Source organism: Nannospalax galili, unplaced genomic scaffold (assembly GCF_000622305.1).
Source record: "Nannospalax galili isolate Female #2095 unplaced genomic scaffold, S.galili_v1.0 scaffold78, whole genome shotgun sequence".
NCBI lineage: Eukaryota > Metazoa > Chordata > Mammalia > Rodentia > Spalacidae > Nannospalax > Nannospalax galili.
The window spans coordinates 1,090,201-1,117,601 of NW_008343387.1; the positions used below are offsets into that span (position 1 = coordinate 1,090,201).

At 35.1% G+C, this 27,401-nt stretch overlaps 1 protein-coding gene across 2 annotated transcripts in view; it reads left to right on the forward strand.

Moving 5' to 3' along the window:
* The window catches only part of Fut9 (fucosyltransferase 9), a 263,625-nt gene extending 260,713 nt beyond the window's left edge, over positions 1-2,912 (forward strand). For both annotated transcript variants that reach the window (XM_029566712.1, XM_008839599.2), the window contains one exon: positions 1,458-2,912. In XM_029566712.1, coding sequence (XP_029422572.1) covers positions 1,467-2,546 — 1,080 coding nt within the window. In that variant the 5' untranslated portion in view covers positions 1,458-1,466 and the 3' untranslated portion in view covers positions 2,547-2,912. The remainder of the gene's footprint in view (positions 1-1,457) is intronic.
* The last annotated feature ends 24,489 nt before the right edge of the window (positions 2,913-27,401 follow it).

The following is a 27,401-nucleotide window of genomic DNA, read 5'->3' on the forward strand; positions in this document are numbered from 1 at the left end:
ATTTGCCCACTTATTTTCTCCTTGTTTCCTCTACAATTCATGTATCTGTCTTCAGCAATAGGGTCTTACCTTCAAGTTCTAGTAGGTACTCAAGAGCAGAGGAATAGCCAGTATTGTATACTGATTTTCTAAATGGTCATCTGAATTTACATAACTATATAAGAAGAAATTTCTCTCTTTATCTGAGCATTATACATCTGGTATTTCATACTAGGTTTGATCAAGATTTCAAGGTATGTTATGCATCTGGAATTAATAGATATTATTATTTTAGTATGAAAAATATGAGTTTCAGAGGACCCGTAAGAATTTGACTAAGAAATCATTTTGTAAGTATATTGCATGTGACAATTTTATGTCTATGTTTTTAAGGAGGCACAAATATAAAAGGAAAAAAACTTATGGGCATATTTTTAAAAAGCCAGATGACTAATTACTTTAGCTATATTCTATTAAAATTCAACAGATTAAAACTGTTTTCAGGGCAAGGTATGGTGGCACATGCCCTTTGTCCCAGCACTGGGGAGGCAGAGGCAGGTGGATCTCTGTGAGAGCAAGGTCAGTTTGGTCTACATATTGAGTTCCATGTCAGCTGGGGCTACAGAAAGACCCTGTCACAAGAAGACCAAAAAGTGTTTTCCATAAAATATATCTTTATTTTGAAAATTTATTTTCATGAGATTATTATTTGATTGCAAAGAAAAAAATAAATCATCAAATACCTAATGAATGAGAATGTTGTTCTAAAGCTAATATGTGTTTGGTCACTAAATCTTGATAGATATTGACTTCATTACCAGGGCATTGGAACAAAATTCTCAGGGAATTTGAAGGGTTTAAATAAAAGAAACACAGTGAGAAAGTCATCAATTTGCATCAACGTGATTATTTAAGAAAATAAGATATTAAGCCACGGTTGCACTTATATCACATGGTTATCCTGATGCACTTATAAATAGTAAAAATAAATTTATATCCAGAGCAAAACTGTTTAGTTTTATATCGATGTTTTTCTGAATGGCAAAGGTATGTTATCTTAACATGGCAGTAAATAAGCAAGCATGTCGACTGGGAAGTGTTAACAAGTCTGATGGAGTAACAGCACACTAAAAATTTCAGTCACGGCTTCAATTACAACAATCTGTGTTAATTTTCTACAAACAAAAACAGAATAGGTATGGATGTCTTTGAAGAAACCTGTAACCTGTCTTAAACATATACCTACATGTTTACTTCACATTCAGATTCATACTTTCTAATAAAGATCCAGGAAACTTCCACTTATAGGCAGTTTCTTGGCTTAAATTAAATGCCATTTCTCTCAATGATTGTTGACACTGAAAAGGAAATACAGTTGGTTTTGTGATTAGAACATTCCACTTGTTTCTCTTGAAATGTATTTATAATTACCTCTTTATCCCCACCCTTACCTTCCTCTGTCTTTCTCTGTTCCACAGAAAAAAATTATGACATCAACATCCAAAGGCATTCTCCGCCCATTTCTAATCGTCTGTGTTATCCTGGGAGGCTTCATGGCCTGTCTTCTTATTTACATCAAACCCACTAACAGCTGGATCTTCAGTCCAATGGAGTCTGCAAGCTCTGTGCTAAAAATGAAAAATTTCTTCTCCACGAAAACTGATTATTTTAATGAAACTACAATTCTGGTATGGGTGTGGCCATTTGGGCAGATCTTTGACCTTACATCCTGCCAAGCAATGTTCAACATCCAAGGCTGCCACCTCACAACAGACCGCTCACTATACAACAAATCCCATGCAGTCTTGATTCACCACCGAGACATCAGCTGGGATCTGACTAATTTACCTCAGCAGGCCAGGCCACCCTTTCAGAAATGGATTTGGATGAATTTAGAATCCCCAACTCATACTCCCCAAAAGAGTGGTATTGAGCACTTATTCAACTTGACTCTAACTTACCGCCGCGATTCAGATATTCAAGTGCCTTATGGCTTCTTGACCGTGAGCACAAACCCCTTTGTCTTTGAAGTGCCAAGCAAAGAGAAGCTGGTATGCTGGGTTGTAAGTAACTGGAACCCAGAGCATGCCAGGGTCAAGTATTACAATGAGCTCAGCAAGAGTATTGAGATTCATACCTATGGGCAAGCATTTGGAGAATATGTTAATGAAAAGAATTTGATTCCCACCATATCTACTTGCAAATTTTATCTTTCATTTGAAAACTCAATTCACAAAGATTACATCACAGAAAAGCTCTACAATGCTTTTTTGGCAGGTTCGGTACCTGTTGTTTTGGGACCGTCTAGGGAAAACTATGAGAATTATATTCCAGCTGATTCATTCATTCATGTGGAAGATTATAACTCTCCAAGTGAGCTAGCAAAATACCTGAAAGAAGTTGACAAAAACAATAAGCTATACCTTAGTTACTTTAACTGGAGGAAGGATTTCACTGTGAATCTTCCACGGTTTTGGGAATCACATGCATGCTTGGCTTGTGATCATGTAAAAAGGCATCAAGAATATAAGTCTGTTGGTAACTTAGAAAAATGGTTTTGGAATTAAAGTTTTGATCATTTTCACATTTAGTGAAGTATTTTAATGAGACATCATTCAAGTTTTGAGAATAAGAGGAGAAACAACGTTTTCATTTATGTCACACTTTATTTTTATCATTCTCCCTTGAGTACCATGTTTTATTTGATGGCAAGTTTTAAGAGCTTAGCATTAATGATCAATCCATTTAGTTTTAAGTTATCCTATATATACCTAATTATGTGTACTGAAAAAATAATTTATTCTCTCATATGAAAACTTTTTTTTCACATTTTTATAGTTGCTTGTAAAGTAAGTTTATGATTCAATTGTTGTCTCTACATTGATTAGATCTTTACTATATTGGTAAATGGAAATGCAGATTCTAAAATATGAAAGTCTATAGTCATGCCACTCTCAATGTGCCCTATCTCATCTAAAATGTGAAAGATATTTGCTAAGAATCATAACAATTAGTTTGTAGTTTGCAGAATGTTAAAGAACAATGTAATATCATTTAATTCTCCTTAACTTCTTTGACTTCAAAGTTGAACAATGTGTGTAACTGATCTAATTTCTACCTGTTTCCCACATTGTGAAGACAGAATTATTCATATGGTGACTAAGAAAGACATGAAGCAGAACTTTTAGAGTCAGAAATCCATTAAACTTCACATTCATTTGCATTAAACTGATTTGCAAATGCAGACTCTTGCTCTCAGAATCTTAAGTTAAATTATCTGAGAATTTATAAACATGTTATTTGTTGTGATTTTAAGTACTTTGAAAATAATCATAACAAAACCTAAGAGAATCTACAATAGATTTTTTCCAGATCTTGGTAATACTCACTGTAATAAAAGAAATCTTTTCCCCATTTCGAAAAAAAATGGGTATCTGTAAATACAAATCAAATTTACAAATTTTACCATTTACTCAGTTTTAATTACTTATACACATGTTTTCCCAAGGATCAATATTTAAAAGTTTTATTTTATCATATTGTAAAATAGATATAATTCTTGAAAGGTCTGTCTCCTCAATTATAAGAACTAAATAAAATTATCACAAATGTCTATTATGTCACTAACTATCATAGAGAGGAGCCTACAGGAAACACACAGTGATCTCAATGTATGTTTATTAAATGAATGAGCAACATTGAAAAATCATGGGTAAATTTTTGTTTATTTTAATGAAGGGACAGTTTTAGTCTATGAGTTGTAATTGGAAATGATGTTTAATACTCCTTTTTAAAAAATATTCATACACGGCATATATTGCCATGGTTTTCAGGACTTTGGAGAACCAATATAAAGTTATCGTTGCACTAAAATTTAGGGCAATTTATCCATGCACTTTCAGTTACTTACAGAATTTCTCCTCCACAAATTTAGAGAAGAGAAATGGATATAAGCAGATATGTAGATGAAAACATTCAGATACAAAAGGCTTCTCCAGGAAAGCCTTCTCCAAAGGATCTCTCTAACTGTATTCCACTCTGGTCAAAAGGTCATTGAAAGAATAATGTTCTGATGATATCCATGGGGGTCTTCTGAGGCTTATTCTAATTTTCCTATTACATATTGAAATAAACAGATCTCAAACTCTCTCTCTTCTTTACCAGATATACATTGGACAGAAAGATGAATTTCAGTTCAATTAGAGGAAAGATATGAAGTGAAAGAGAATGAACTTTCCCTAGCACTCAAAGGATTTGAGCAAGCAAAGAGTCCTGAGTTAAAAAGAGAACTGTTTGATCCCTATGTTCGTTTCTTAAGCTACAATTGAACAGGTAATGTTTTCAGGCCCTAAGTACCACAGAAATAAAGATGAAAGGGTATTATCACTATCTTAACAGAGCTTGCAACAATGCAGAAAACCACAAAGCTTACTTGAAATTCTGTCTTGTGCAGTTCCCAATGGAGATTATATTAGCCTTCATTGATTTAATGAAAAAAAAAGAAAAAAACCTAGCAATTTACCAAATTTTTTAGTTACTTAATATGTGTCTGAGCTGAGAATTTCTCCTCCTTTTTTGTTCGAACACAGATTCCAATATTATCTCTTTTGTCCACATACAATTTTTTATCCATAAAGAAATAGTATATATACATAAATACTCTCCTAAAAGCTACTCTCACATTTATTTATGAAAGTCAGTTTCATACATTATATGTATTACATATATATGTGTGTGTGTGTCATATTTTAATCCATTAAAAAATAGGAACCTAAACATGATGCAATGCTAAGCTTAGAAAATATATACTTTCTCTGAAAGCTGGAAAGCACTCAATCTCATTACTAACTGTCTTTGCTATAGCGGATGCTAAGAGACCTGAGGACACTTGCCTCTTCTGTTGACCATGAATCCAGGCTCATTCTTGAACTGTAATTATATGTCAATAATATAATATAAGCCAAGACAACAAAGATTGACTTAGCACATTTGCATATTGAAATACTATTACCAAGACTAGAAAAGTGGTCCAGGTTCAAAATTCCAAAATGAATGAATCAGCTTGACAGTTTGATTCTGATCTGTGAGTTTTAGGGCTAGAAGAAATTATAGCGATATTTACTAATTTATTCCTTCTTCCTGTTTTGAATTAACTAGATCCAGAGACATTATTTATTCTAGACATATGTTGGGAGAGAAACAGAGCCATGTGAAGCCCACAATCTGATAGTAGACATTAGAATCTAAGGGTCTATTGCTGTTAACTTCCTATTTTTTTCTATCACATTCTCACCTTATCATACAGGCATATCTCAGTTCCTATAAATATGAATGTCTCATTGATTTTATTTAGTTTCTATGGGATGGTATGTTTGGGAGATGTTACATTGAACTTTTGAATATATTTAATAACCAAAATTTCATAATGTTAGCATTCTTTCTTAAGTATTTTAGCATTTGAGCTTGCTGCTAGTTACAATAAAACTAAATAATTATGCCTGGGGATAAACTATGGCAATAAAATGAGAGCAGTTCATGCAAATGTTTTCTTTCAAAATCATAGAAAGCCATTACCATTGATGATTTGGATATTTAAATATAATTATTGCAGGCCTTATTAGTAGGAATACAGAGATATTAATTATTATGAATCTTACTAATAAAAATACACACTGAATTACTAAAATCTTGCAGTATCATACTCAGAAGAAGAAAAATCATGCATGCATGTAGTTTATAAAAACCATGAACTTGACAAGATGAAGTACAAACTATAGAAAAATTATCTTAGTGAGAAACGAGCATCAGTTTAAATTCTTGATATTTACTATTAAAGTCACAGTCCTAGACTGTGCAGAAATGCTTCCCTCTGTGACAGAATAGACAGCTCAGAATATTTGAGGTGTAATATTACGGAATACTTAGGATTTATTTGCTGAGCACATTTAATTTAAAATTAAACATAAATAAAAAGCAGAGAATTAAAATACTGAGGGGTTTTTTTTCCTATTTATTTTCAAACTATGTTCCATTAAATAGTTCCATCTAGCATTAAATAAATCAGCCAGAAAGTAGTTCAGCATAAATTAATATTCCAAAAACAAGCTTTAGCTCTTTACATTGTGACTTTGCGATAGGTCCTATAGGTTCCCTTGAACTCTAGTCTCAAGAGGGAACTTCTTAAAAATTATTATCAAGCTCCTGAATATAACAACAGACTTTAGAATTGAAAGGACCCACAATGTCTGATGCGGGGGAGATTACTAAAAATGGTTACTGGAACGATAGCTGAGTGAAGTTGATAAACATGGAGAAAGACTTTAATGTAATCACAGTGCCTGCTTCTTGGTGCTATTAATTTTATTAGTCACACTGCTGCCTAGTGCAGAGAACAGAAGCTACATGGTCTTTTCATCTTATCACTTTTCAAGAACCCCAAAAGAAGTGAAATTATAAGATTTAATTAGATTTGGAATTTGTGGGCATCATATTCTAATATTAATAACATACCAACTCTTTCTAGTAGAAAATAAATTAGCATGTAAGGAGAATATAAAATGAAGGCATCCTGACAGGTAGATATGTGTTACCAAACTATGGGAAAAAAGATACGTTTTCATTCCTCCCTTGATTCCTAACAGGTTTCTGTTATATTGTGAACATATTGCAAACACCAGTCAATGCAGTGATTTTTTTTTTTTTTTTTGGTTTTTGGATATATCTCCTTTAGAGATTTTGTAGCAGTTTGCAGATGTGTAGGCACTACTACTATCCAAAGAACTGTCCCTCTCAGTAATTCATATTCAGCCCATTCATTAAGAACTTAACAGCACCTAAATGAGGGCAACCCTGTTAAACTAGAAATATAAAAATTTCTACTCTGTGCTACAACTGCACCAATGATAAATTTGAGGAAGTCCCTAACCTCTCTGGGTCAGTCTGTGAGGTTCCTCTAGTACTACTGCTCTTTAATATTAGACCTAAATTGATTTGTGGAGAAATTTGAATTTGAAATTTCCTTGTCAATCTTTAAATATTTTAGAAGTAAATATTCTAAAGCTACTTTCTTCTTATTTCTGTAAAAGCTATTTAGAGCATGAAACTAGCTACCTGACTATCTGCTAAGAACAGAATCTTGGTTCTTTATGGAATGTAGAATGTAGCAAGTGCTCAATTAACTAATATTTATTTTTTATCTTCTTACTCCCGTTGGGTCATTTTTTTCTCCGAGAACTGTAGAAAACCAACAATGTATTGGAGAAATTTTTATTATAATTATCTGTAAACCTTTATTGTTGCAAAATCTCAGGAAATCAGTGGAAACACAGAAGGCAGTCCTCAACTGACTATAATAAGGTTTCAATAAATTAGATTTAATATATTTAGAAAATTAATTTTTTAATTCGTAGCTCATTTATGCAGTCATTTGACATACTTTAGAAGTATTTTTATTTAAAAGGAAACTCCATGTCAGTTGCATTTTTCTAGTGTTATTCAAAACAGAGTTACTAGATCACATGATCTAGAATTTGCAGAGGTGTTTACTAATAATACTAATTCCTGGGCCCTGCCCCATGCCATAGCAACCTCTTCATCTAAAAATGAAAAAGAATGTCGATGGAAGAAACCATGTGGCTAGTATAGTAAACCTAGGTTGTCTTGCGCTTGCTGTAGCTGATGAGCCTACCATTAACCAATGCTTCTAAACTCATGTCTGTCTTGGGGACTTCCTAGAGCATCTGTATCATTTGAAAAAGTGTGTGATAAGACATATCTCTGATGCTGTATATCTGAGATAAGGTCCAGAATCCGAATTTTATAAACATCCCCAGACAGGTATGAAATGTTGCCGGTTTTCAGGTCTGTATTCCTATTAAATAGAAGGTATTCTGTACTCGAGATACCGCCTTTCTTCAGCTCACCTGGAATCTTCGTTCATGTATTGAAAGGTATTTCTGTATTTCCAAGACATTCCTCATGCCTGACTATTCCTTACATACTTGTGGTATTCTTCAGCTAATCTTATGATTTGGGACAAACTACTATCTTGAGGTGCTGTTTCCAAGTTTAAGACTTTGATATTAATGGTTCTCAAGCCTGAATATGAACTCAAGTCATGTGGAGAGAATTTATAATTGCTACCAAACCTCACTGCCACAGATCTGATCCAAGAGAAAAGATCTTGCTTTGAGAAAAGGCCAAGAAGATGAACAGTTGGAAAAGTTCTAGTGCTATTACTTATGTAAGGTTACAAGCCACCAATCTACACATGGCCAGTTTTCCCTTGGTAGGAATGACCAGGGGTAAAAAAATCAAAAAACAATACAAAACAAGCAAACAAAAAACATTTATCAATCAATCTGGAAAAAGGACCTCTCTCTCCCCTGTAGTTTCTAAATGTATGTTTATATTTTTCAGCACAAACCAGGTCTAAACAGTAATTAGGATTTTTACAGTCACCAAATCTTATGCTTTTGAGATCTGCTTATTCATTACATGTTTAATACACTGCTTTCCTGGGCCTCAGAGACCTGAATGATAGGTAGGGCATGGCTATGAGTCATAGGACTATGGATTTTCTACAACAGGTATTTGGAATTGAATGAGAGCTATGCCATTCACTAGCTATGCATGAGCTCTTCACCTTTTCTAGTTCCGTAGTTTGTACGTGCAAAGAAGAGGCAGCATATTCTTGTGGGAACAAGTGAAAGTGTCATGATATTAGACAATTGGATATGTTTACATATACATAAGTGCATACATGTGTGTAAGTGCTTTACCACTGAGCTCTATTACTAGCTCTACTATCTTTTATCATTATAAAAGAGAATATGAGAAATTCAGAATATATAAAAATTTCTTCTCTGAACTCTGATGAAATTGAGCTTGCACCTTAAAAGAGTTACTGACAATTTAAACAGGTGAAGGACTAATCACCAGGAAGAGCAACACAGTGTGGAAGCTTCTGCAATGAGGAAGTAATAGAAGGGCTGTGGGAATGCCAGCAGTGGTAGCTACGCATTGCTTGCCTTACTAAACACATACACCATTCTTAAAATATTTTATACTCAAGCAGGCCTAATTGTACTTCACCATTAAGAACAATAAGTAACAATATCAATGTAGGTAGTTATCACTTGGTAAAGCTCAAGTTTAGGATGAGATAGCAAAGAAGATTCTTTGATAAGACTCATTTTCTGATGAGAAAATCGGTCTTAAAAATATACAAAATCCAGGACTAGAGAAATGGCTCACTGGTTAAGAGCACAGTCTGCTCCTGCAGTGAACCGGGTTCAAATCCCAGCACCCACATGGCAGCTAACAACCATCCACAACTCCAGTTCCAGGGAATTAGACACCCTCTTATGATCTCCACAGGCACTGCACATCATGGGCACACTTATACAAGTAGGCAATACACTTGTACACATAAAAATAAATTAAATAAATAAATAAATAAATAATAAAAATATCCAACATCCTTCACAGCAGCTACTCACTGGTTAGGCACAACACTGATTAAGAATATAATACAAATTAGAATTGAGTCTCATCTGCCTCAAAGGTGAAATAAATTTTAGTTAAACCATGATTAAAACTCTTCTAATTGCTAATTGCATAATACAGTTTTGACATGAATGATCTTAACTCTTCATATACGCAATTTTTAAGTTGGATGAGCTTAAACAAATGTCAGACTTAAGGAAAATTTTTCAATGTGAAAAAAAAGAACGATATTCAAAGTAATATTTTGAGTAGTTTTCGGTTACATTCCCTTAAAAAGCATTGGAAGTGTTTATAGAAACGTTCATATTTAATTGAAATGTCAGAAGCCCTCAAAATTGAATTGGTTTAAGATGGGGAGAGAGAGAGAGAGAGAGAGAGAGAGAGAGAGAGAGAGAGAGAGAGAGAGAATTAATGGATTTCAGCTTATGGCTGGTCTGTTTTCAAGCAGTGTCCTTCCTATAGGATTAATAGGCTAAATGCCAGTAAAAATGGAGACAGGAGAAATGTAGCAGGGATGATACCTTTTCTACCCTTAAATAAAAATTCAGATCTTTAGAGCTGTTAGCATGATAGCATCCTTCAAAAGCAGTATGTATGTTCTTGTGCTTCCCCACACCCCTTTTCTCATCTTATTCACTAAAATAAAATGTGATGGCAGTTGTGGATAATACATAATAAATAACATTTTTATTGAGTCCTTAAGAATCAAATCACGCATGAGGAAAAAAGACAAAAGCAACATTCCTTTTCAGAAATGCAGTTGGTCAAAGTTTTGGATGAAATTATTGAGGTTATTTTTCTGTGGGCATTTTTTCCGTGGTATATATTGTATCTATAACAGCATGTGAATAAAGGACTGCTTTAAAAAAAAAAGTTAGAGAAGCTAACAAGTCTGCATTTAGATTCAGTTTCTCAAAGATGCAGAAAGAAGAAAAACTTCGAGAAGTAACAAGGAGAGGAAGAAAAAACTCAAAATCAGAGCCTGTTTCAGTTCTCAACACCTAGTGTAGTTCACTAGTACTTCTGAGCCACAGATGTCTCATCTGCTATTGAAGGATGATGTACTGTAGATTAGAATCATCTAGAAACCCTTTATAAATCTTGACATCGAGTAGAAAGTCTGGTTTAATTATACGGGCTACCATATATTCTAGACTTTTCCTTCTTCTTCCTTTCTATGTGGCCATGTCACTGTTCTATAAGTGATGAGAAAAAGGATATGGAGAGAATTCTCAGATAATTTTTTACAGATCTCGGAGTACAGAGTTGCTAAAGAAGAAAACCATAGTACGATCCACAAAGGAAGAACGAAGAATTTGCCTCTCGCCTCTATTCCGGTCAAGATTACACATAGATGTAGCCGACATCCATCCTGAGTAGTTCAAATGTAATTATGAGTAAAAAGACTTATACTCAAGTAAGATATATCAAAACAATTATGTTGAAAAAATGTGCCAATTTCATCCAACATGTGAAATTGTAAGAGTCAGTAATTCATTAACTGTTTCAGAAGCAATTATGTGTTTTATTATTGTAATATAATTTACTATAGTGTTGTCATGTTTAAAGAAACTTAAAATACCCTGATATATAATGCCAAATGTACAGTTTATAGGTTCATGATATTTCTGACCAGAATTTTATTGCATCGTGCCAGTTTAATACCATTAATTTTCCATAGATATGTTATCATGATACAGATCCACAAGGGTTGCTGTAAGCACACTAATTAGTTATCTGGGTTTTTATAGATAAAATCACCCATTGATCAGAAATCACTTTTCTACTTATTTTTTTGTAGAGTATTTTTCCACACTTGAAAAAACATGATTATTTTGTATCAAACATCAGGTTTTCTTTAAAATCTTATTTTAGTAGCCAATGCATGTTTGAAATATGATATTAAATATTATATAATATTAAGGTTGTGTTTATAGTAAGCGAAACAATGCATGCTATAATGAATCGTGCAGCTTTGGAGGGAGAGCTTCCTACTGCCAACTTACACACAGGCTTTGTCTTAATCTGTGTGCATGGTTCACATCCTTTCAGGAGTCTTTTTTTAATACTTAGTAAAGTGCAAATGTGATCTTGAGTGCTGGTGAGTCAGTGAGCATATGCCGTGCTGCTTTGCCTTCTCCCACCTTTACAGTATATTGTTGTAAAATTTCCCAGAAAACTTCTTCTTGGAGTTGTTGGCAATAAAATACAAAACATAAAATAAGTTTTTAAGGAAATCACACAATTCATTGTACAGCAACTTAATATTCTAAAGCATGAAGATGTTTTAAAAATTCATCTTAACAAGTCCCATTCTGTGAAAACAATATTCTGGCAGCTTTTTTTTATAATCAAGACAAGTTTCTCTCTCTCTGTGTCTTTTTTTAAACCCTGCCTGCCAAAATCAGTACGACTGCCCAAAGGGAGGCATTGAGGTCAGACCTGCACAACACTGACCTGAGCAATAGCAGAATGCCCAGGCCATGTAGACAACCAGTCATTATAACTGGGAGGAGAAACAAAGGTAGACCCAGCCTTCTGTTTCTTAGTAACTTAAGTTGTTTACAAATCTTAGAAGGAATGTGAATTTTGGCAGCAGAGACATGCCTTTACATGCTGATAACTCATAAGTACTCTTTGGAAATAATCATTCCATTCAGGGAAGGGTGTTTTCAGGTTTTTGTTTTACTTTGTTTGTTCTTTGCTTGGTTTCAGATATATGCTTATGTTTGTAAAGGGCCTAATTCTAAACAGGTAACATGAATAGACAAACCACTCTTTCTCCAAATGAAATGATTTATTTATAAGGCATCATACAAAAACTAGAACACAGCTTTGAGTAATTTAAATCACATCATTATAAACATTCACACTGATAGAAAGTAATTTCATTGTTATGTTATTAAAGCAATGGAAACCCTATACATTTATTTATTTATTTATTTATTTGCAGGAGATTGGTTGGTTTGAGTCTAATTCTAACAGTGTCAATGAAGCTCATATAATAGTAAGAAAACTTGACTCTAGTTACTATTCCATGTTAAAAATCCTGTAACTGAGTCCTGCAGTAGCCTGGAAATAAATCATAGTTTCAAATGATAAGTAGCCAGTCCAGCCATGCAAGGCCAACTACTCTATTCATGATGTTATATGTGTGTAGCACTCAGCAAACATTTGATCTGGACATTTGATATCACATGGATCCCTTCATTGACTCCAACTGTAAATAACGTAACACTTTATGGCAGCTAAGAAAATATTTTAACAAGCCATGAATGCAAGATGTCAAGGGAAATATGTAGTTTAAGCTATTCCTGAGCAATTGAACTTTCTACAAATTAAATTAAAGTTGCCATTTGAAATTTCCTTCCCTTAAAAATGGCGTTATGATGTGTATTCCTGCTATTGATGTCTTTCTGGGCTTATAAACGAAATGATGTGACTGCTATAATTTTGTGAAATTTCATTTCACAATAAATTATTTTGCCAATCTGTGTAAAGATTCCAAGGCAGAAATAAAAATATAAAGAATTTGAGCCTGTATGTAAGAGGTCTCTTTCGTCAGTCATATTTCCTATAGTCAGTGTAAATACCTCACTAACTGAGCACTGGAGTTATTCCATGAATGTGTAAATAATTATGTTCTATTCAGGCCTAATGAATTCCTGTAATGTGACTATTTAAAATAAAAGAATTCCATTTAAAATGTACAGCAGTTAGTCTGGTTATTTACAATCCTTACAACTGGACAGTACAACTGAAAACCAAAGAAAAGTTGGTAGAAGTCGAATCCCGAAACACAGTGTATGACATGCTATCAGATAAAGAATTATCTGAAAAGACTGAGGAAATTCTGGAAGTTAGTGTGTCTTTTTGGAGAAAATAAGTGGTTAGTCCCCAACATAGCTGAATTTGCTTTTCTTGTCACCTTTTTGTTACTGGTTCTCCTTACCGGTGACAATGTCAAATGGACATGTTTTAACCTTTAAGGAGTTTTGTGCTGGTGGGGGGAAATGTTTAATGTATATTAGTTCCCTGAGGCTAATGCAGTGGATCAGAAGACAATGGATATTTTATGGTTAATTCAAGGTGAAGAAAAGAAATAAAAAGTATTAAAGATGGTTTCTAAGGTTGTGATTTAGTCATTTAATTTACAGCAGTACTATTAAGTGGATAAAAGATTGTTGGAGAAGGATGATGTGCTGAAGTATACTCACAGTGGTCTTTGGTACATAAGATGGGAGAAGGATAGATGGTAGATGGTGGAAGGGACATGATTATAAATATTTTGATCTCAGTTATTATTGATTCTTTAGGCCTGAATTAGATGTGAGCAAAGTATAAGAGACAACATGTATTAAATAAGCCTGGGTGATGTTAGGGACACATGGAGATAAGCATTAGAGTATCTCTGGGGAAAAAAGGTAATAATATGGGTAGCTGGACACACACTGATAAATGTACAACAGGTGGCTTGACTGGAGTTGAGTTAACTTGATTGGATTTACATTGCAGCCTGAAAAGTCACTGAAAATGTAAGAGCAGACATACCACAAAACTCTATGATACTTTATGATATGCTAAATCATTAAAAGAAAACGGCATCCAAATGTCTTATCACCTGCCAAGGAGGCTGATGAAGACGTGTGTAAAAGAAGCAGTGTGATGTGGTGGCCAAATAGCTGAGTTCTGTAGCCAGACTGCTTATATTCAACTCTCATATCTCCCACTTCTGACTATAAGACCAGCCAGGAGCATTATCTCAAGCTTTCTTAATCTCAAAAATGTAGGAACATCTTTATCACAGGGCTGTTGGGTTGGGTATATATCTCACTGTCAAAGTGCTTGGCTAAAATGTATACAAGGACCTTGCCTTGATCCCAATAACTATTAAAAAGGAACAACAAAAAAACACCACATTAAACAAATTAATACAATAAAAGATTCACAATAGTATTTGATATACAGCAATCACTCAGAAACAACTATCTGGGGAAGGGGGCATAGAGAGGACAATGGAGGTGGTAAAATGATCAAAGTACAATCATGTACATGTAGAAAGATTCCTAATGCAGCTCTTTACTGTTTAATTTAAAAGTAGATGAGAGAAATAGACCTACAACAAGTGAAGATACAAAATTACTGAAAAATTGTTAAGAAAAGTCAATACTGAGATGGATTCACTAGTAAATTCTATCAATAAATGATTAGAAGAGATAAATACAGAGTACTACAATATTTCCCAATACATGTTTCCTTTAGCCTTTCTAATCACTATTAAACCATCTTCTTCTAAAATATATTGTTCTATTAAAAACATAGCAATTCAACTACTGTTCTGTTCTTTGGTTGACTGAAAAGGTAGCTTTTATCACAAGGAGAGTCCAAGGACAAAACTAGATGCTTCTGAGAGTCAGAAAGATTGCTGAAGCTTTGACAATCTATAGTCAGTGAGCAGATACTCTGAAACACACACACACAAAAAGAAATTCATACAGAGCTGAAATGCTTTAGCAGCTACTATATATGAGGCAAAGTGGTGATAGTGGTAACTCAGAATTTATCACTTTGAGACTATTTTGGGGCCATAGATCTAATTTAGGGAAAACTGGAAACTTATTTCCAGGGCTGGAGAGATGGCTCAGTAGTTTAACAATAGTGGATGCACTTGTAGGGGAAACAGGTTCGATTCCCAACACCTCCATGGTGGCTAACAACCAAGTATAACTCCAGTTTCAGGGGATCCAACACCTTCTTCTGATATCTGTGGTAATTGCATGACCCAGGTGCACCTACCTACATGTAAGCAATACACTCATACACCAAATAAATAAATAAATAAATAAATAAATAAATAAAAAACTTTTTAAACTCATTTCCAGTTAGGCATTAAAGGTTATTTCTTCTATTTCCCACACCATGAAAATACTTTAGGGGCTGGAGAGATAGCTCACTACTTAAGAGAACTGGCTGCTCTTGCAGAGGACCCACGTTTGGTTCCCAGCATCCACATGGTAGCTAACAACTGCCTATAACTCCAGTTCCAGAGGATCCGATGCCATCTTCTGACCTCCACAAGCATTTCACAACACAGGTGCACTTAGGTACGTGCAGGCAGTACAATCGTACACATAAAAAAATAACTAAGAAAATAAGAAAACAGTTCAAAATTTGAAAAAATATATTCCAAAAGGTAGTAGGAAAATTAACCCAATTTCCAGAAGTCAGCAGGACATAAAGACCTACATCAAAGATTAGATAGATAGATGATAGATATATAGATAGGTAGATAGATGATAGATAGATGATAGATGATAGATAGATGATAGATACAGATAGATAGATAGATAGATAGATAGATGATAGATAGATAAGATAGATAGATAGATAGGTAGATAGATAGATAGATAATAGATGATAGATAGATAGATGATAGATAGATAGATAGATAGAGATATAAAATATAATAGGAATTATATTATTCCTAGATATTCAATAATTCTTTATATTGCCAGATTCTTCTATAACACTAAATAGTAAGCCCAAAATGTACAAGTAGCTCTACAAGTCAAGAAGCTGTTAAAACCACAAGTACCTCCAGCAGAAATATATGTATAGTCTATTACTTTAGAAATGTAGAACATGTATATGGCCATTGACCAATATTAAATTGCTAAACATATATCATTTATTTAGAAAATGGTCATGCTGCAAATTACCATTCATAATTAACCCTGTGTCAGGAAATGGGCCAGTAAATACTTCCGTGATTCAGGCTAACCTAAAACCTGCCATAAAGCACAACATCAAATGATGCAAACAGAGGACAGTGTGCTGTACCAATGAAAAGGAGACACATAGCCAAATGAACCAATGAGGATTGGGTGGGGCGTTTAAAAGAAAGACCTAATGGCACAATAAACGAGTTTGCTTGCTAACTGCCCAGTGAGTCTCCTGAAGTCTGTGCCACTGACTTCGTGCTTACTCATCCCCTGCCCCCAACAGAGAGTCCTCAAGTAGCTAGCCCACTAAGGCAGGCAACAACAACAACACTGTATCACATGGTGTCTCTTAAAACTTTTTCTCATAGGCTGCAAATCCACTTAGTGTTTGTTGTTCACTGAATATACATGTGGATTGGTAGTCAAAAACATTTAACAAAGTGATTAATAGAACATTCCTTTTCAATTAGGTCAATTTACAATTCAAAAAAGTAATATTCCAGGTCAGACCCTTTGACAACTCATGCTTTAATACCCATTGATTTTTTCTTCTTTTCTGGGTTCAATAGCATAAGAACTTGGAATTTGACTGACCTTCTTCATGCCTGATTTTCCTACTGATACACCCTAATCTGGCCTGGTCTCAAGAAGACAGTGACCTTAAATTAACATTTATGCACAACATGGACAACATCATAACTGTTTTATAATTTTAAACTGTTATTATTTGAAATTTTCACACATATATTTCAAATATCTAAAATGTATTTTGGTCATTTTTACTCCTATTGCTCTCTCTCATCCCCCTTCTGCTCCATCCTCCTTCCCAATAATCCCCCTCCTATTTTCATGTCTGCTTTGATTGTGTTGTTACTTGGAGTTTTTTGGGACCCACTGTGTTTAATTATATTTGCTTAAATAAGTTTAATTGGGGAGTTATTTACTATAACATCACCAACATTTCAGTGTTTCCGCCACTGAAGAAAATGACTCACCTTCCCATAGCAATCATTAGCTTCCAATAGTCCCTTGGAAGGGGTGGGGCTTCAGAAACCCCTACCCTGTCCATAATAGAATGTTAGTAGGAAACATCTTGTGCAAGCCTTGTGTAGGCAACCACAGCTTCTGTGAGTTCATCAATGTGGAAACCACTTTGGATCCAGAATACAGCATTTCATAGCACTTCCCCCCACCCTCCAGCTTTAGAGAAAAAGTTTTAGCTGGGGCTGGCCTTGAGCACTTGATCCTCCTGCCTACTACTCTTTAGCATATCCTACTAGTATGTGTCACCACAACAAGCTCCATCCCTTCTATGATGTTCCCTGAGCCTTGGAAAAAAATGAAATAAGTGTCCTGTTTGGGGTTGAATATTCAACTATTACTAATTTTCAGCACACTGAACAAACATGAGTCTTTGTATACACCGTTGCACACTTCAAACAGAAGCTTCTCTGAACAAGACCTATACATACATATTGAAAAGACAGGTTTGACATCAAACATAACTCTTAAGAGGAAACTCGAGTGGGCTATATGACACCCAATCTCTTTCATACTTTCCAGTCTAGACACTCAATTAAGACAAAGCCACCATGTGGGTGCTGGGATTGAACCCCGGTCCTCTGCAAGAACAGCCAGAGCTCATAAACACTGAGCCATCTCTCTAGTCCCCAAAGACAAAATAAAAAAAAAAAAAACAGTGTGTGTGTGTGTGTGTGTGTGTGTGTGTGGGTTTGTGTGTGTGTGTGTGTGTGGTGTTGTGTATGTACATGAGCAGGTACATGTGTGTGGGCACATAGTTACTTGCCAAAATGCACATCCATTTCTCAGACTACATAATAGACTGTTTACTGAGTAATTCTAGTTTGATCGTTGTTACTGTAATAAAATACTGATCAAAACAACTTGAGAAGGAATGGGTTTACTTCATCTTAACACTTTACAGTCTACTATTAAGGGACTCCAAGGCAGAAACTCAAGATAGAATCCTGCAAGCTGGAACCAAAGCACAGAACATCAAGAAACACTGCTCATTAGTTTTCTTCCCCTGGATTGCTCAGATTACCTTCCTTTAACAGCCCAGGTCCACCTGCCTGGGAATGGTACCACCCACAGTGGGCTGAGACCTCCTACACCAATTAGTAATCAATAAAATGTGTCACAGACATGACGAAAGGACAATCTGAAGTTCCTCACTTGAGAGATCCTTTTCTCAAATGACTCTAGTTGTGTAAAGTTGTCAAAAACTAACTGGCACACTAGTGCATTATGTGAAATGAACAGGAAAATAATATCCCATCTCATATTGAGATTTATGAATGTTTAAAGGAAAAATATACTAACTTCAAATTCAGTAAAAATAGACAGATACAAACATACATATGTACAAGCACACATAGATGACAATACATAGATGATAGATAGAAGATGATAGATGATAGATGACAGATAGATAGATAGATGATAGATAGATAGATAGATAGATAGATAGATAGATAGATAGATAGATAGATAGATAGATGATAGGTGTTTGATAGATGATAGATGATAGGTAGATAGATGATAGATGATAGAGGATAGACAGATAGATACAGATATATAGATTATAGATGATTAATTGATAGATAGATGATAGATAGATGATAGGTAGATGATAGAAGATATATGATAGATTAATAGATGATATATATAGATAGATGATGATAGATAGATGATAGATAGATAGATAGATGATAGATGATAAATAGATGATAGATAGATAGATAGATAGATAGATAGATAATTTAGTGTCCCCAAATGTCCTTAGATACATAGAGATACATAGATAGATACATAGATAAGTAGATACATAGATGATAGATAGATACATACATACATAGATACATAGATACATAGATGATAGATAGATGATAGATAGATAGATAGGTAGATAGATAGATAGATAGGTAGATAGATAGATAGATAATAATAGATGATAGACAGATAGATAGAAAGATAGATAGATAAATGATAGATGACAGATAGTAAATAAACAGTTAATGTGCAATGCCAAGGAATCTATTAAATAAACTTCTTGATTTTGTTACTCTCTGCCCCTAATCATGTCCACTTTCAAGTGCATTTCAGATATGGTCTTGATCACTATACTGTAGCAAAGAAAACGGGAAGAACCTACAATCTAGAGTTAATTCTACCAGTGAAACAGGCTAGATACCACAGAGGTAAATTCAAATATTAGATGCTCAATGAAAGATTTTCTAAAAAGTAAAACACTGTGAGATTTTTACAGGTTAGGTACAAAACAACAAATGATATTCTTAGAACAGAGAAGTGATTACAATAATGTAGAAAAAGAAGCAAGTGTGTCAATATATATGAAATGAGTTATCAAAACAAGAGGGCATAGCATAGGGAGGACTACTAATAGGAAGAACAAGGTGAGGGGGAACAGGTAGCTAGGAATTCCTTCATCTGAGCAAAAGCTAAAGAATAACACATTCAATTCCAGAGAGACTGGAACTTACAAGATGCTAGGGTCTCAGAAGGAGCCCGATGGACCCATGTAAGGATGAACTACTATCTCAGCCATCAAAATGGAGTCCAAATGTGAGACTGCCTTCCAGTATAGGGCAGAGCCTTTAGCTGAGCTGATCTGCTTAAACCAGCCTCTGGGCTTGAAGTTGGAGTGCTAAAAGAACCCATATGATAAAAGGAGGCTAGGAACTCAGTTTCCTCACATTTTTCAGTTTATCAATCTGCTCATAAGTTATATTTCCTGGTAGTGAAGCTGGTTTATAGGTCAGAATTTGCTGCAATGAAGGTAATGATGAAGTGGTTTGCGAACTATATTATCATCAACTCACAATGAAATTTTTCTAGCTCTGCAGGAGACACTTTTACACAAGTAACTAGGTAACATATGTGTACAATGTTTATCAAAAGAATAATCTGCATTATTTATCAACTATCCTTCAGGAATGTGGACACAATATTTATTTTCTATACTAAATACATGCTAGGTTATCAGCTTTGGAAAGATCTTTCTCTTCAAACTGAGCAACAAATTAAAATAATAAAAATGTAATCAGCTTCAATATTCCAACTATTTTAATATAAAACCACTCTAAACCATGTCTTTGGTGTATGTCTACGTGTGTGACTGAGTCAGATAAAAGCTAAAATGATACTGGTTATTGCGAATTATTTTATTTAGCCTTCTGGAATTATATTTCCACATTTAAATGGGGATTTTAAAATGACTTATTTGGTGGTCATTCAAATCTTTTTCTAAAATTACCATCAAGCAGATGACACCTTTTAAAATATTTTATTTATTTTTTTATGCATATGAGTATATTGCCTGCATATATATAAGTGTACCCATGTCATGCAATGCCCATGGAGGTCAGAAGAGGGTGTCAGACCACCAGAACTAGAGTTGCAGGTGGTTGTTAGCCACCATTTGGATGCTGGGAGCTGAACCCGGGTCCTCTGCAAGAGTATCCAGTGCTCTAACTGTTAAACCTTCTCTTCAACCCCAAGCAGATTATATCTTTAATCAGATCCAAAACTAAAAACGTAACATATTTTCACCTGGTATTTCACTTTGTTTTATATTATATTATCATATATTTTAGATAAACTCTTGCTATGTAAGTTGGAATGGACTTAAATTCACTATGTAGCTCAGATCAGTCGCAAGCTCTTTACCCTCCTGTTGCAGTGACGTGTATACACCACCACATGTACTGGTAATGCTCTCCTCCAAAGAGGCATAAACAATGTCACAAAAACTCCAGTGCCAGTCAAGGGACACTTTCCCAAGAGACTCCTGCAAAAGAACAATAAAGCTTATTGCCATTGCCCTTGGTTGCCTCCCAGAACATAAAGGCAAGACACTATTGCTGAAAACACCATACATTTCAGTCATACAACTTGGAGAAATCAAGCTAGTAATGACCTGAAAGTCTCTTGCTGGAGGGCTAGCTTTCATAGTGTTAGAAAGTGTTATGCAACTGAAGAAAGTTATTAACAGTTCTACACAAATATAAATCCTATGGACCACAGTGATGAGTGACCAGCAAGATATCCCCAATGGTACAATAATGACGCTTATCTCTTGGAGGTAAGCAACAACTGTTTACACCTTATTAAGGCACGCTCAATAAGCTAGAACTCATGCTTCATAATACAAACCATTGTTAGGGCCAAGAACCTGTGGAATCAGATTGTAGGCCCTAGGAGAACCTACTATTAGTCTGCTAAGTGGACATAATATTAAACTCCTAATGACCTGTAGATCAGTGCATCTCTCAGTCTTCCTCAATGGAGCTTCTTTTGGCAGAAGATGGCAATTAACAGAGACCCACAGTGGTCAAGCAACAGATAATAAGAGAGTGTGGAATGCTCAGTCTTAAATAGGATGCTTGGGGCTGCAGAAATTGCTCAGTAGTTAAGAGCACTGACTGCTCTTGCAGAGGACCCAGGTTCGATTCCCAGCACCCACATGGTGGATACGAACCATCCTTAACTCTAGTTCCAGGGAAATCTGAAGCCTTCTTCTGACCTCCATGGCATGACATGGGTGCACTCACATACATGCAGGCAACACACTCATACACATAAAATGAAAATAATAAATAAAAAAATTTTAAATGGGATGCTTATATCACACCCTCTCCTCCCAAAGCTGAGGGATCATTGTAGAAGATGGAAGGGAAAGATTAAAAGAAGGAGAGGAAGTAGATGACTAGAAGGAAACTGTTTTCTGGACACAACAGAACAGGCACACATAAGAACTCACCATGCTTTTGACAGTATACACAACCCCTGTCCAAGCTCAAATAAATAAAGTCCCAGCACAGAGAGGTGGGGCGGGGGCAGTGTTGTCCCTACCCCATAGGAAATTGATAGCTGCTGGGAGAAGGAAGTTTTATTTAAGATATGGCCCTTGCTAGGCCAACCATGCTCCAGTGAATGTTCACACACCCAAGAGTATATGGCCAGCAAAAACTGGATTTGATGTGTTTTAAAAAATCTAACTTTTAACTTGTTATTGTGAATCATAAATTTGCTAAGGAAAAATATACCCTAAAGTCTCCAAAACTTATAAAACTAACTTTTTGTTTCCATGAACTACTTGATATTAGCAGAATACTTTTTGGGTAACATTGGTATAATCTTTTAATTTTGAGTTAATAAAATACTACAGAAGAAATACCAAACTCATAAGAAAGTGAACAAAAGTTAAGTATTTTAATTCTGTTTGCCACGTTTTCCCCAAATCAACTAAAATGAAATCTGAAAATTCATATGATGATGGTATTTGGAAATGGAGCCAAATTAGAGGCAATTAGATCTGATAAACCCGCTGGGATAGCCTTTCTGATTGCTTTATGATTTCATAAAAAGAGAATAAGATACCTGTGTTGACACACACCATCTCGTCATGTGCTATTTTCTATCACATCACGATGCAACAAGAAGACTCATCAGATGCCATCAGGATGCCAGTGTCATGACTCTGACCTACTAAACATCACAAAATGTAAAATAAGACCTTTGTTCAATAAATTTGTGGTCTCAAGCATTTAATTATAGCAACAGAAAATGGACTAAGCTACTTTTAATTTTCTTCATATGGATTATAAAAGTAATAAATGTCTCAATATGAGTATATAAAATTTGGAGCTGGGTGTGGTGGCTCACGCCTTTAATTCCAGCACTTGGGAGGCAGAAGCAGGTGGATCTCTGTGAGTTCAAGGCCAGCCTGGTCTACATAGTGAGTTCCAGGACAGCTGGGGCTACAGGGAGACCCTGTCTCAAAAAAAAGACCAAAAAAAATCAAATTTGGGTCATGCAATCAAATCCTCATATTATTTTAAAAGTATCAAAATGCAGGAAGAAAATAGCTTGTTTTCAACCAAATAAACAGAAGCAAAATATTGATTAGTCAATGTACAGAATATAGTGCTTTAAGAATTCCTTGTGTGAGTAAATTGTAATTTAAGGGCCTAATTTAGCTAAATTCATTAGTAAAATGATAATTAATTAATAATTCGAAGACATAGTTCCTTTCTAGAAATATGAACATTAATCATATCCCTTTCACAATGGTTCTTATTAAATACCATTTACTTAGTGCCAAGTGGATGATGGAAGCTGTCCTGTAGTTTTAGAAAATAGTAGATGAATAAAATACAGATCCATCCTCATAGCTTTCAAGGCTATCCTTAAATGGATAATTTGGACAGCAAGAAAGTCATTTTCAGAGGGGGAGAAATACCTGTGAAAAGAATGAAAGATCATTGAAAGGGCATGGCCTTGAAATTGAGCAGGCATTAGGACAAGACAGGAGTAAAATCTGAGAAAAGGTAATGATGATTTATATGTACTACATAAAGAATAAGAAAATTTCAGTATCATGATGGTCTTGAGTCTGAGAAAGGACAAAATTGACCAACAGAGTATCACTGCAAGTGAGGGGATTTCCTGAGTAAGGGCCTGTCAGGTAGAGGGTGGGGTAGATGCTGGTGAACATATCTGCAAACCTGGAAAAGGCTGTCCTCAGCAGTTTCAACTCTCAGGCAGAGGGACTTTGCTCCCTGTAGATCATTTGGGAAATTCTCGAGACATTTACAATTGTTATAACTGTTTTAATATAGTGTTTGATAGTTAAAACATTAAAAAATTAGAGCAATATATTATTTAACATCTAAAAATAATACCATTGCTGCAAAGCACTGTTTATTAACAGTTTAAGGAAAAATATTCTGAAGTTTGTTCTGAAATCAATAGAATAAATGATTTAGAAAAAATATTCCAAACAAAGCTACAAATCTGGATGAAGTAGACAGATCATGTCGAAATGGTTAAATCTTTGACAAATATCTTTAGGATAAGATATTAGAAAAAAAGATGAATCCAATGATTTTAACATGAGAGTTTGAAAAATTCTGGTTTGATAAATAACTAAATTTTTTAAATTATTTATTTAATAACCACATACTTAAAAAAACATTTCATTTACAACACAATTGACATATTCAATAACGGTTTCCTGAGGTAGGATGCATCATTTTCAAAATTGGCTGTAAATTTTTAGGTTTACAGTTGAATTAATATAATTATTGAATCAATACAGTTATACAATATTGAACTCAGTATAAACCCTATAAGACATAAAATTAAATGAGATTTTAACCTTTAAAAATGGTCTCCATTTCATTATTAAAATGCAGAGTTTCATGCAGAAAACCTCATTTTTAATGCAATTGACATTAAGATATTCACACATGCGTTTCTAATCTCTATCAGATTATTACTAGTCACAGTTGGTTAATTTCTGAGTTCCTTGGCATCTGATCATGGATATAAAGTCATCAGGAAGATTTCAATGATAATGTTTTTCACATCTACTAATTATTAAGGAGCAAATTTTTATGCTTTGAAAAATTTTTATTGTTTTAATAATTTTTAAAAATTTTTAATAACTAAATCATTAGGAGCTTTTCACTACAGCTTTAACATATTGAGTAACACACTCCAGAAAAACAGCAAATCTCACAAGTGGGTGGAAGTTTCTAGGTTCACAGTTGAATTAATATAGTTATACAATATTGAAAGTATAACCAAAGATTAAAGGGGCCAATATAATTTTTTAAGAGTTCATATGTTTAGCTAAAGGCTACATAACAAGAAACATGCCAGACAGGAGAAGCCTTCCTTTGAGTTGTTGTCTGGGGTAGAACAAGAGTCTCCCAAAATTACACAGTCTTTGATTGCTTCATAACAGGTTGCACTTGGATCCTTGGCGCCTGTGTATGTCTATAAAGTCATTGGGCAGATTTCAATGGCATTGTTTATCACCTCTACTAATTAGCACGATGTAAATTTCCATGCTTCCTCCTCAAATAAAATACATTTTTAAAAATTTGTTGAAATTTTTTGTGTGTGTGTCTATATCACATAGAACATCCCAAACCATCTCATTCAATTATACACCCACTTCCCAGATAGCACCCTCCAATAGACTTCATCCCCCCACTAGAGCCCTTATACTCTGATATCCCTCCTACTGTCTGCTGTGTTGCTGGCACCCCCAGCCATTCCCGACAACTTGCCCTTCTGATGAATCTAGTCAGCCTATCTAGAGGTCTTCATTTTAGGAGGGTCAGCTGTTCCTCATCTAGCAGTAATCAGTTGTCAATATTCCTTTAGAAAAGATTTGGGTCTGCTGTTCATTTTCCCAGTTCTATGCTGGCTTACTATCTGGGAGTCCCTTTGGCCACCCTGGGAACAACTCAAAAGAAGGCATCACCTGCCATGCATTGCTGCTTGTTATGTAGCCTTTAGCTATGCATATGGACTCTTAAGAAATTTTATTGACCCTTTAATCTTTGGTTAAACTTTCCTTTTGGGTGCTTAAGTCCATACAGTTGGCCCAGATAAACCAATTTATTTTTACTCTTGAGGTCACTTGAGAATCTGTCCTCAGGGATCTTTTACCAGTTCCACCTATGTGAAGATTAATCAAAGGTCCTGCTTGACCATGACTGGTTTCACTTGGAAGCATGGAGGAAATGAATCCTGTGTTGACCCTCCTCTTTGTAGACTGGACACTGGTTCAAGTCCATCTGGTGGGGTCTCCTCAACCTCCTTGATCAAGAGGACAGGTGACCCACAACAATTACAGGACACTGAGAGATGCTCATAGTCCCCTGGAACTAGTTGACCTAGGAGGGAAAGGAGTAAAAAGTGTCCTTTAGGTCCCTCTGACCAAATTATTATAGGCCTCAAAGTATGTCTGTTAAACACCCAAGAAAATTAGTTCTTCCAGTCTGGTGCTTTTAATTACTGTGTGTCATGTAGATTAATCTTGGCCAAAGACCAGTTGTTCTCAGACAAACCATACCTAGACATATATTTCTTGATCTGCTATGTATAATTTGTCAGTAGATTGTAGGAGTAATATGGTTCCCTCTGGTTTTCAAAACTAGCTAGGCATTGTTTATCGCTCTCATTGTTTCACCCCTCCATCATTGTTTTCCACTTAAGGAGCCCCCATTTACCCCCTTTCTCCCTTAATAATAACCTTCTCCTATGGTCCTACCTCTCTGGAGCTCCTTCTTTCCCTTTATCCCCTAGGTTTCTTGTATACCCTTCCCTCCCCCCTCCCTTAAACTAACCCAATTTTTATCCATATCTCCCTTATTAAGACCTGTTTCCTACTGTTCTTCTCGTTCAGGTTCTTTCTCTTCCTTTACCTCCCTGGTTCCTTTCCATTATCCTAGTTCCTATAGTTATGTCTTGCTACACACTCATTACTGGTTTGAGGATCCACATATGAGGGAGAACATATGTTGTTTATTTTTCTGAGTCTGTTTTACTTCAGTTAGTATAACATTTTCTGGTTCCATACATTTACCTGTGAATTTCATGATTTCATCTTTCTTTACTGCTGAGTAAAACTCAATCGTATCAATGAACCATATTTTCATTACCCACTCATCAATTAAGGGACACTTAGGTTGCTTCCTTCTCTTAGCTATTCTGAAAAGAGCAGAAACAAACATGGATATACAAATGTTTCTACAATAGGATGAGATCTCTGGGTATATGCCAAGGAGTGGTATAACTGAGTCAAGTGGTAGGTTCATTTATAGTTTTTTAAGAGTTCTCCACACTGCTTTTCATAGGGATTGAACCAGTTTGCAGCCCCACCAGCAGTGGATGAGTGTTCCCCTTTCCCCACATCCTCTCTAATATTTGGTATCGTTTGTTCTCTTGATCTTAGCCCATCTGACTGGGGTAACATGAAATCTTAAAGTGGTTTTAATTTGCATTTCCCTAATTATTAGTGAGGTTGAACATCTTTTATGATGTTTCATAGCCATCTTTACTTATTCTTTTGAGGACTCTCTGTTCAGCTCCTTAGCCCATCTTTTAATTGGGTTACTTCTTGTCTTGATTCTCTGTTTTTTGAGTTGGTTATATATTCTGGATATTAAACCTCTGTCAGATGTGTCACTGGTAAAGATTTTCTCCCATTCTGTGGGTTTTTTGATCGCTTCCAGCTTCCTTGGTTGCTTCTTTTGATGAACAGAAGCTTTTTAGTTTAATGAGGTCCCATTTGTTGACGCATGGCCTTATTTCCTGGGCAGTTGATGTCCGGTTTAGAAAATCCTTTCCTAT